The sequence below is a fragment of the Empidonax traillii genome, unplaced genomic scaffold (assembly GCF_003031625.1).
Source record: "Empidonax traillii isolate 1590-97213 ecotype Southwest subspecies unplaced genomic scaffold, ASM303162v1 scaffold163:size1593379, whole genome shotgun sequence".
Lineage (NCBI taxonomy): Eukaryota > Metazoa > Chordata > Aves > Passeriformes > Tyrannidae > Empidonax > Empidonax traillii.
In genome coordinates this window covers 528,276-539,682 of record NW_020955356.1, presented here as the reverse complement: position 1 = coordinate 539,682, position 11,407 = coordinate 528,276, and the positions used below count along the sequence as shown (strand labels likewise).

General features: G+C 56.9%; 1 protein-coding gene across 7 annotated transcripts; it reads right to left on the bottom strand.

Moving 5' to 3' along the window:
* Window positions 1-657: 657 nt before the first annotated feature.
* IFFO1 (intermediate filament family orphan 1) lies at window positions 658-11,078 on the bottom strand. 7 transcript variants are annotated; one of them, XM_027885285.1, is made up of 10 exons: window positions 10,392-11,078; window positions 5,413-5,473; window positions 5,232-5,327; window positions 4,862-5,002; window positions 4,406-4,414; window positions 3,777-3,961; window positions 3,169-3,289; window positions 2,358-2,453; window positions 2,049-2,179; window positions 658-1,430 (listed from the first exon to the last, which is right to left on the bottom strand). In XM_027885285.1, the coding sequence occupies exons 1-10, from the start codon at window positions 11,075-11,077 to the stop codon at window positions 1,328-1,330; spliced, it is 1,629 nt and encodes a 542-aa protein (XP_027741086.1). In that variant the 5' UTR covers window position 11,078; the 3' UTR covers window positions 658-1,327. The 7 variants fall into 7 exon arrangements, with proteins under 7 accessions (XP_027741086.1, XP_027741087.1, XP_027741090.1 ...); XM_027885286.1 differs by having other exon boundaries at window positions 2,358-2,450; XM_027885289.1 differs by having other exon boundaries at window positions 3,777-3,937.
* Window positions 11,079-11,407: the final 329 nt, after the last annotated feature.

Genomic DNA, 11,407 nt, shown 5'->3' with positions numbered 1-11,407 from the left:
TCAGTATGTTTAGTGAGAAGTGTTTTTTCTCCAGAGCTTCACCTCCTTTGACTGTGCAGCCTGAATCCACTGCTCCGTGGATCACACTGCTTCTCCAGAAGACACTGCCTCTTTGGATCACATTGCCTCTCAGCAGGCTGCTCATCCCCTCCTGACACCCTGCCAGGCCCCAGCCTCCTGTCACCAGAGGAGCACATGCCACAGGCCAGCCAGGGAAATGCTGTAAGAGATGGTGGGACGGGGGATCCCCCATTGCGGTTACACCGGGGTTGGATATGGGACTGAGGGCAGGTGAGAAGGTGCTCTGGTATGCCCTGGCATGGCAGAGGAGACCAGGCAACGGGAGAGGAAGGTCCACAAGTCACAAGCTAGGATCAGCTTCATTTCCAGTCCCTCAGCATCGATGATGCTCCAGGTTAAGAACAAGGCAGCCTCCACCACACTGATGCTACACACAGTCTATTGAGGGCCAGCAGCTCTCCGAACAGGGATCTCACCACTGTCCCATCTGCCAGTCCCACCTGGCATGCCCAAGGGATGGGACTGCCCCATGGGGGGACCCAATGATGTGGGGTTGGGGGGTCTGGTGGAGGATACCCCCTGCCTCAAGCCACGCATCGCCCGCGACAGCACAGGGAGAGCCCACACCCGGCGAAGCTGTAGAAAAGGAAATTGTCCCATTTAATAACCTCGCCCCCGTAACACAGACGTGAGCGCGTCACCGACGGGCGGCAAAGCAAAGTGCACAGTGAGCGGGACTCGGCCCCCAACCCGGAGGAGGGGTGGGAGGGCTCAGGGTGCCCGGCACGGCAGGAGGACCAGCCAGGCACCCGGCCAGCAGCAAGGACAGAGAGAGCCCTGGGCTCGGTCCAGTTGGCACCAGTGTCAGGTCCAGTTTGCAGGGAGGTACGGCTCTCGTTCAGCTCCGTGTAGCGCAGGGAGGGCAGGGGGCAGGTCAAGTGTACCAGGACGGAGGCCAGAGGAGGTGGGTCTGGGGGGGCCTGGGAACAGGTCCTGGAGAACGCCACCATGGCAGGTTTGGAGCCTCCCTGCCCGAACCACAGTTTAACCAAAGCAGGGAAAGGGAATAGAGAAGGGGCTGAAGGCAGAGCAGCCCGGGCAAGGGCCCTCAGGTCTATATAGCTATTCCCATTTGCAAGGTATCCGGTGAGGGGGGTGTGTGGGATCTGCCAAGCACCCCAAAACGGGAGTGAGCCTGGGTGACAGACGTTTACCAGTGGTTCCACGTCCCTGACAGTCTCTCCCAGGCGTGATTCAGGCACCCCCATGCCAGGAAGGGGGTCCAAGGGAGCAGGGCCTCCCCTCATTATCTGATAGAAGCATCGCTGGGTGGATCACGGTCCGATTCCTCGCTCTCCTCATTCGGGGCTGACTCACTGTTGGAGCTTGGGGTGAAGGCGGGAGACTTTCTGCAGAGTAGAGCAAAGGGCAGCGGTCACAGCATTACCCAGGAGAAGGGAAAGGACCCCATTTGGTGTGGGCAGGGGGCACAAGAGGAGGGAGAAGAGAAGCTGAAGTGCCCCTCTTGCTCCCTTGGGGCATGTGTGAGTCTGCAGAGGAGTCCCTGGGGGCTGGGGAGGGTGTTCCAAAGGACACCAACCAAAAGGTCAAGAGCATGAAGCAGAGCTGGGGGAGATGCTGGAGGGGCCTGTCCAGAGCAGGACCCTGACATGGCATGTAAGGCTAGAGGTCTGTGAAAGTCCACCACAGAGGTCCCCAGCCTGGAGCCACCCTGGCTCCACAGGCCTTTGGGGACTTATACAATGTCCCTGCAACAATGGCAGCACCTGCCTCCATCAGAGGTGTCTGGCTTCACCTATCAAAACAGGCTTCTTTGTGCAGCCAACCTTCTGCAGAGGTGGCACCATGACCTGAGTGGAAGCTGCTCACCAGAAGTCCAACAGCCTCTGGAAACTGCCTTTACTCCGTGCCACATGAGGGCAGGACAGGGCAGGAGTCCTTCAGCTCCCACTCACCACCACCCTGGCTCCAGAGCATGGGTATCCCATTCCTCCTGCTAAGCTCACCTGTCCCCAGACTGGGTGATGAGCCGCCGGCAAGTCTCCATTTGCACGTCCAAGCCTCGCTTCATGCTGCACATTTCCATGTACTCGTGAAGGTGCCGGTTCATGTCATTCTTGGCCGTGGCCAGTTCCAGCTGCCCAATGGAAATGGTGCAGAGATGAGCCCAGGGCACAGTGCGGTGCAGGGCAGTGAGCACAGCCAGACCACGGGCTGCTTGCCACCATTACCAATGGACTGCTCCAGCACTGGGTCTCCCTCCCCTATTTCACACCCTTATGTGCCATGCCCTTCCCACTTCCTCCTTCTCCCACCTCTATTTGGTCGATGGTTTCCTGGTACTCCTTCTCACGGCTCTTGAACAGTGACTCTGTGTCCTTGATCACCTTCTCCAGGCTGTCGTCCTGCTGCTGAGGAGAGCAGACGGCATGTTTAGAGGCAGGGACGTGTCCAACATGAGGAATCAAAGGAAAGAGAGAAAGAAGTCAGAGAAAGAACTGGCAACACTGGAAAAAGAGGAAGAAACATTTACAGTGTAGCACACATAAAGCATGAGTCAGTTCGGCCAACACGGAGTTAGGAGACCTAGGACTCGCCACACTGGGCAGTGAGCACATCAAGCCACAACAAGCCCAGCAATGCACAGAAGCTTTGGAGAGGACAGACCATTCCCAAGCATTACACATCCTCAGGGGATTGCTGGGGGCCAAAGATGCAGGATGACAAGGGCTTTAGCCAGACACTGAGGCCTCTGTTTGGGCAGTTTTGCTGCACACTGGGCAGACAGGCTGGAGAACATGAGCAAGGGATCACCACAGACCAGCCCAGTCAGAGGAGGTCTTCTCTTCTGGGAGGACTGTGGCTCCCCTGTGTGTGTGGACCATGCTCTCAGCACATCCTTCAGGCTACAGGTCCCTGGTGTGTCTCTAACAAGGAGACCTCAACAAGGATGTGGCAATGTGTTCATGTATTCGTGTAGAAAGGGTAGGAAAGCACCTGTACAAGCCTGCAAAGGCATAGACGAGCTGAAGTCTGGTTTTTGAGGGAGCATCTTCCCAGACTCAGGCAGGACCAGGTGTCCCAACCCAAGGCTGGATCCCCAAGGGGACCTGACATCACCATTACCTCCCCCTGCACCTCGGCGGCTGCAATGGCATATCCAGAGAAGTCCTCCCAGAGGAGCAGCGTTTCTTCTGTCTCCTCCCATGTGAGGCTGTCACAGTCATCTTCAAAGTCATACTCCCTCCTGGGGGCAAGGGAACAGCACATCAGAAAGCAGCAGGAACACCATGGCAGGCAGGGGCTGTGTCAGTGCCGAAAGCCTTGCTCCTGCTCCTGAACTTGCAGGACTGCAGCTCTTGGGAGGTCTGGCCAGAATGAACTCAAATGTGCCCAAACCCAACACTTGATGGGGAAGGGGCCGGCTATATGGTCAGGAGCCCCAGAAAATTCAGGCAGGGACTCCCAAATTGTGGCAAGGGGGTAAGAGGGGGAGAGCTGGACCAGCTCCCACCCACAGCACGGGTGGGCTCAGGACTCCTGAGGGGGTCAGTCCCACCGTGCCACAGAGCACAGGGTGTACATACTCCACAGCAGCACCTCCCATCTTGCCCTCAGCTGGGAAGGGGAGCTACAGACCACCCCTGCCCTTCCCATCCCAGGCACCAGCAGGGAGCCTGGCGCCAGATCCTAGCGCGACACTGTCGGCAGAGGAGCGCAGCAGCCGCACTCACAGCTGGTTCAGCATCCTCTGCATTTCCTCATTGATACTCATGGCCGTGGTCTCATCCTCCTCTTCCTCTTCAGGTTTTCGGGAGGCATCGCTCTCTGACAGTGAAGTGTCTTCGTCGCTGACCTGCTTGCGCTCCCGCTTCCGCCCCACCGAGGCTGGGACCTTAACGGGAGACAAGTGCAGAGACTACAGAAACGAAGCCGGGTCCGAGGTCAGGAGCAGGTAGTTGGGAGGAGATGGAGGGGAAAGGAATGGTGGAGGGACAGAAAGGCAGGGAAAGAGAGAAAGACAGAAAGAAAGAAAGAGAAGAGAGAGAGAGAGAGAGAGAGATGGGCTCATTATGATCAGGTTAAAGATGGATGTAATGGATAAAACATGATTTTAGCATTTTTTAAAATCAAAACTAAGCAACCAAAGATGGAATCTATGGATCTGATGAGAAAAAACAATGTGATTTTACTGCAGAAAAACTCAAATCACCCACCACCCTAGTCCAGAGACAGAGAAACACAGTGACAGAAACAGGAAAAAAGAGAGTCTGAAAAAGGTGAAATATGTCAATATATACAGTCCGACCTTATTTATAGCAAATTTAAAATTTGTAAAATTTCCCAACTGAATGAAACTAACCAGTTGCTTCTGCAGGGACAAAGAGTGAGACAGAAAGGCAGCAACATCGAGAAAGAGAAAAGAGACAGAGACAGAGAAGAGACAGAGAGAAGATGACGGAGAGGGGAAGGGGAAGGAGAGAGATGGAATTAGAGACAGACACTCGAGCAACTCGTCTCCCTCCTGCAGCTGTTTCCCTACCACTGTGGGGTCCCCAGGCCCAACACAACAAGTCAGCAAGAGGCTGAAGGGACTCTTGATGCTTAAAGCAACACCTGGAGCTTTCCACCTCCTCTCTGTGCCCTTTAGCCTGGTCCTCCCGAGAGAGACAGAAAGCAAGGGACTGCAAGGAGTGAGGGTGAGGGTGACCAAGCGTCTCCCCTGGCAGGGCGCTGGTGTTGTCTCTTCTACCTCCTTTGGAAACTCTCCTCCCCAGAGCCAGCAGCTAAGCCTGGAGCAGCATTGTGCGCTTCTCACCTGAAACATCTTGATCATGTCCTCGCAGTTCCGCTGCTGTGCCACATCGCACAGCTTGGCAGTGATGTCGATGCGCCGGCAGATGTCCATATCCACCTTCATGGCCTTCTCTTGGATCTTTGTGTCCAGCTCTGTGATGTTCTGAACCCACAGCATCACAGGAAGGGGAAAAAGGAGGAATATTAGGCAAGGCAAACAGCAATCACTGTCCCCACTTCCCTGCTCATGCAGGACTGGATCTGCATCCCCACTTTGCTCGCTTCCCCCCTGCCAGACCACCTCTGTGCTAGTTGTGCCCCACCAAGGGACTGCTTGTCTACGCTGCTTGGGTAGGGCCGGCTGTGGGGTTGGAGAGGGGTTAGGGACTCACATTGCTCATCAGTCCTTTGAAGACAACAAGCTCTGCCTTGAGCTGTTCCACCTTCATGGCCAGCTCCTCCTGGCAAGCTTCAGCCTCCTGGGCTTCCTGTCCCAGGCAGAGGGAGACAAGCAAATCAGCCTCAGTGGGGGGCAGCTGCACTGCAGGGGAAGGGGGATACAGCGATGCTCACCTCCTGCAGCTCAGTCACCCGGTCCTGGAGCTGGACACGAACCGTGTACTCCTCTTCCCATCTAGGGAGACAAACGTGCTGGTCAGATCCCATCGGCCTCGCCTCGCTGGCTGCCAAAGAGAGAGGACGGAGGAGCGGCAGCTGCTCACCCTAAAGCTATCTGAGAGGGGGGGATGACTGCACCGGGGTGGGAAGGAGAACGTGCCCAGGAATGCATAGCCTCTCGTTTTCAGGCGATGGCAGCTGCCAAGCCCATCAGCCCCCTGGCCACGAACCCTGTCCCACCACGGCTGCCCGCCCTGCGACGGGGGGAGCTGGGGACACCGACCCAGGCTCTGCACAGCAGCTGTGCTGCACACTCTGCCACACTGGGGCTGGCCCACGGCCTGACACAGCCCACTGGCCTCTCCATCCACCCCTGAGCCCCTCAGCCCTGGGTCACATGAGGTTCAGCTCCAACACTCAACAAGGGGTTTGCAGATGGTGCAGAGTTGCCCCCATGTGCCACATTTTTGTGACCGCTTTTGTGTGTCTGCAGTGGGGCAGCTCAGGCTGTCCAGAAGCACGAAATCCAGCCTCGACACCAAACCACCTCACAGTGTGAGTGACGACGACATGCATCAACGTGAAGAGCTGCTCTCTGCCTGTACCAATGCAGAGGGCTGCCCTGTGCCGAGCCACGCTGCCTGGGCAGGGGCACAAGCATCCTTGGCTCTACTGCGGCATAACAGGTTGGATCAAAGAACATTGTTTCATCCTAGAAGGAAGCATGATAGGGTGTCCCAGTTTATGCCAGGCTGGCTGGTGGGTACTGTATTAGGCTCTGCAGCTTTGCAAGAGGCTGAGCTGCAAGGCACCCGGCCTTGCTATACAAAGACACATCCCTTAGCAATTATTATATTATATTTCACTGTATGAGATCGTCCTCTCAGGTCATGCTGCAGTGTTGGCCGAGGTTCACAGTCTATTGGGAGGCCATCAAGCTGCACTGCTCTTTGCTAAATGACTATCCCATAGAGCAGGTGGGCTGGCATGTGCTGCGGTGCAGCATGGGGCAGGGCTGCTACATTCTTAACCGGCTCCTGGCTCCTCTGGGAGTGCCAGATTTTTCCAAGAAAGCAAGACTACTCTGGGAAAGCAATCAGAGCTGGACCCTTCCTGGCGCCGTGATCTCTGGTTTCTATTTAATGCTTGCAAGCACCAACACAGACCCTTTGTCTCTGCACGAGGACATAAAAAATCTCTCTTCTCACTTACACCAAGTTTGAACAATAAATCCTAACGTCCAGGAAATCAGAAAGTATATGAGAAGCCCTCATACTTGTTATCTCAGGGTATCTGGACAATCTGACAACATGGGAGAGCCCTGGCTTATGATTTTCTAAGCTCTTAAAGCTACCAATGCTGCTCCTTACTCAAACAAGGACAAAGCGTGCACTCTTCATGTTGATGTTGGATCCATACCACAGCTCCAGAAGGGGAATCAAAGGGGGTTCCCATCCCTTTGGGGAAAGAGAGAGATGAAGGGAAAAGAAAGGAGAAAGTTAAAAGGTAGGACTGCCCTTATTTGGGAGTTGCTCAAACAAGGCCTCCCTCCCCAGGGACAAAAATGCCTTCCACCACAAGAAAAAATTTGCAGCATCTTTCTCTGTGAGGCACTTCCTCTTTTTTGGTCCCCGCCCCCTCCAAATCTCTCTATATCCCACACTCACTGGGGAAGTAAAGCACAGCTGCAAATCCTGGTAAGAGTTCATTTCATACCAATCCTATGGAAGGTGAGTTCAGATCGGATAAACACCAATTTAAAGGCAGAAGGGGGCAGCGATTCACCCCACAACAGACAAATCTGTGCACCCATCCATTATGAACCTCTCTCCCTCTCATCTTCTGCCTGGCTCCTTCCCTGCTCCCTCCTGCAATGCACCACTCCTAATAATAACCTGCCTGCAGCACTGCACCCGCAGCCCAGCGCGGCCAGCGGCCGTGCCAGGTCGCTGCCAGCTGGAAGCAAGGCTGCCCCACACAACCCCACGGCCACCAGTTCATGCCAAGGGGAGACGTGGGTCCTTCCTGTATCGCTGCAAAGCAACACCCTGCCCAAAGGCTGAAACACAGCAGAAGGCAGAGAGCAAGGGTAGGAGGGTCCCAGCAGTAGGCAGACCCAACCATCTCCTCGCCAGCTATGGAACAGCCCTCCCCTAAAGCAAGGGACATGAAAAGATGCAGTGCTGTCCCTACAGCATCCCCCCTCCCCACCAGTGTGTCCCCCCAACAAGTTCACTTAGCAACATAAACAACTCCTCCATCTTCAAAAATCCTGTTCACTGCAAGAGGCACTGGGGTGCCTCACCCTATCCATGGTTAGTGCACACTGGTGCTCTGGGCTGCTCTTGCCATGTCTGAAGAAGGTCCAAGCTTCACCTTAGTGGTGAAGGCCCTGCAGCCTGGCACAGCTCCTTGGAGGGCAATTATTTCATCAAAACCAAAATACATTCTTGAGGCCTTTTAATAAACAAGGGGGCTTATAAAAATGATGGAGAGACTTTTTACCAGGGCCTGCAATGACAGGACAAGGGGCAATGGATTTAAACTGAAAGAAAGCAGGTTTAGATTAGACATAAGGATTAATTTTTTTATTATGGTGGTGAGACACTGGAGCAGGTTGCCCAGAGAAGCTGTGGATGCCCCATCGTTGGAAATGTTCAAGTCAAGGCTTTGAGCAATCTGATCTAGTGAAACCCCATTGCAGGGGGGGCTGGACTAGGTAATCCTTAAAGGTCCTTTCCAACCCAAACTACTCAGTGACTCTAACACACTGTGTTGTAACACCACACCTTCAGCATGTCCTTGCAACATGAAAGATAAAAACTACTTGTAAATACAGATGTAGCAGACAATGTAAACCTGATGAGACTCACAGATCCCCAGAGCTTAGCAGGTCTGTATGATATTCACAGGCACCCTTTGCCCCTCTCCAGGCCACCCAGCCTCAGTCCACTCTTCCCAAGTGCAGCTTCCGCAAGCCTCTCTCCTGCTGCTGCATCTATTCTCATCCCTCCCTATAGCCCCCGCACCCCTCCTAGATCCCTGACTTGAATTTCAGGCCCTTGTGTATCCAGAGAGAAGCTCCTGCTGCACTGCTCCAAGTGCTGTGGGGTACACGGCAGCAACACTGCCCTGAAGAAAGCACAGGCTCAAGCACTCAAGCCACAGGTCATAGACCGGGAAGTCCTGTGTTAATATGGTCTCTTCCATCTGCTCCCAGGCAGGTGGCAAAGGCACGACACCAGCTGCACTGTCCTCATGGCAGATCACAGCCCACCACGGCAGGGAAGTCTCTGCTCCCTGGGGATGTTGCTGTCAGCCCTCAGCACGGAAAAGGGTGTGGAAATGGGATCCTCCCATCCCATTCCCGTTTGGGACCTGGCTGTACCCATCAGAAAGTTCCCAGTGCTGGATAGGGTCTGGGGGTGGGGTCTGCTTTCCCCCAGCTCCTGGTAACACACTCCAAAAATAGATCCCACCAATAACATTGGCTCATAGCAGCTTGTGGTGCTCCCTCTGCTCAGCCTCAGCAGTCCCTCTGTCACCCTCTCTGCAGCCTTCCCCAAAGCCCACTTTCCAGAGCAGGACAACCCCTAAAAGCTCTCCATTCTCCCAAAGTTTCAGCAGCATCAACAAACCCAACTTGGTCCTCTCTGGCTCCTCCTCTTTGAGGTTCCAGCTCCCTGCTATCTGATCTGAAAATGCAAGGCAAGGAGCGCTGCTCACCCCTGGAGAAGGAGCCAGACCCCTGGTAGAATAATAAAAAGCCTAAGGTACACACAGTAATCACTGGGAAAGAAGAGATGCCAACTCTTTCTTTCCATGTGCCTTGCTTGGTGCCTTCAGAGCATCTGACAGTCAAGTTTGCTCAGCCAAAGCCTTATAAAGCCAAAAGCACAAGGTGTCATCTTGGATCCCCAGCCTTGATCTTGGCACCGGAGCCCACAGCTGTGCAGGACCAGTCAGCAGCACAGCTCCCGTGGGTAGTTGGGTGCACAACCAGTTACTTTTAACTGGTTCTAAAGCACCATAACTTCTGAAAATCAGTCTGTCTGGTGGTGTCAGTCGCCAGCGACGCTCTCACCCGGCGCCGTGCCCTGACCCCGCGACGCCAGCCCCTGCCTGATCTCATCCTACGTGCAGCTCTGGGAGCAGCCTCGGAAACTGGCCTGAAACAAAAGCACAGCCGGCGCTATGGGAGAGCAGCAGTCACCCTGCACGGGAAAGAAGAACCGGCCAAGAGATTAGCTTTGCATTCTGCTTCATCCTTCTCGAAGGCACATGCCAAGCCACAGCTATTTCGGGTCCAGAGGAAAGCCCCCGAGGAGTGCGGTGCTTCAGCACAGCTCTCTGCCGAGAAGGCCAGCTTGAGATCACTGGGGAGGGAAAGGGCCTGGGGGAGCCAGCTACCCTGCTGAGGGGCTTCCCGACACCTTCCAACACATCCAGAGAACGCTCCTCTTCCCAGCAGCCTTTTTCAACCCAAACCCGCTCACTGCCGCATGCCCACCTTCCTCACCTACTTTCTGCCCGCTCCTCTTTCTCTATTGTTTCCAGATCCCCTCCCCTTTATAACATCTCCTGGAGTCATGTTATTCCTTCCCTCCTTGGAAAGGTATTTCTAGTCCCTCATGCCGAGTTGATAAGATGGAAAAAGGCTCACCGAACATCCCGAGAGGGTTCACACACGAGGAGGAAAGTAAGGAGACCCAAGCATAGACAAATGCTTTCAGGGGTTTCCATTTTTGCCCTGCAACCCCATCTCTCGCTGCCTGGAGCCCGCGCTCATGGAAAGCCTGGCGAGGGCTGTCTCCTTCCCACTCTGCTTCTCCCGCACAGCGCCCACCGGGCAGAGCCCTTCAGCCTCCCCGGCGATGGTTTCGGTCCCTCTGGGGATGCTGCTGGGACCCCTCGCTCCCGCCACCCCTTCTCACCTGCGCTTGTACTCGTCGCGCTCCCTCTTCACCTTGGCCAGCACATTGTAGAGGGCCCGGATCTCCGGGGTGATGGTGTCGATCTGCACGCCCACCCCGTCGGGATGGACCCAGGAGACCCCCGGTCCCTGCACCAGGGTGGTTTCGGGCCCCGGGCCGAGCCGCCGGGCTTGCGAGAAGGACCAGATGGTGCCGGGCATGAAGCGGGAACCGGCCGAGAAGGCAGCGGGCTGGGTGGGGGCGCCGGGGCGGCAGCCGGGGGACCCCAGCGCCCGGGCGGGCCCCAGCCCCAGCCCCGGCCCCAGCCCCAGCCCCAGGGTGCGGATGGGACCCACGAAGCCGGTCTGCACCGCCTGGTCCCGGCGCGGGGGTCCGCGGCCGCGGCCGCCCGCCCCCTCCTCCAGCGCCTGCTGCAGCTGCTTCTCCAGCTGCCGGTTGCGCCGCTCCAGCTCGTGGACCTTGGCCAGGAAGCAGCGGAACCGCAGGTTCAGCGTCTTCAGGACGCTGATGTTGGAGCCCAGGTCGTTGCGGAGGGCCATGGCGGCGGGCGGCGCGGGGAAGGGGCCGGCGGGCGGCTCCCCCGGCAGGGGCTCGGCGGTGGGCGGCGGCGGCGGCAGCTCGGGGCCCGGCAGCCCCTGCTGCTCCTGCGGCAGGAGGAAGAGGTTGGGGCCGAATAGCGGGTTCATGGCGGCGGCGGGACGGGGCGGGGAGCTCCGGGCTGTGGGGGGGGATGCGCCCGGCCGGCCCCGGCGGCGGGGGTGCGGCTTCCGCTGCGGCGGGGATGCGGCGGCGGCGGGCGCGGAGAGCCGCCCCCCGCTCCCCGCCGCCGGCCCCGGGCGGAGCGAGCAGAGGAGGGGACACAGCAGAACCTCCCTTTCCTCACCCGGCCCCCGAGCCCCGCGGAAGGAGGGGACAGCTCGGCTTCCCCGGAAGGTTTCGGGGCGCCCCGGCGCGAAGGGATGCGGCTGGGTCCGGCAGGATCCGGCGAGCACGGTCCCGGGGGAAAGTCCCGCTCC

What these genes read in the sequence shown, in the direction of transcription:
- IFFO1 (XM_027885285.1), bottom strand. Translation starts at nt 11,077, where the DNA reads ATGAACCCGCTATTCGGCCCCAACCTCTTCCTCCTGCCGCAGGAGCAG. An exon ending in CGCGACGAGTACAAGCGCAG is followed by an intron (nt 5,474 to 10,391) that starts GTGAGAAGGGGT and finishes TTGTCTCCCTAG; the next exon opens with ATGGGAAGAGGAGTACACGG. An exon ending in CAGAGGATGCTGAACCAGCT is followed by an intron (nt 3,290 to 3,776) that starts GTGAGTGCGGCT and finishes CCTTGCCCCCAG; the next exon opens with GAGGGAGTATGACTTTGAAG.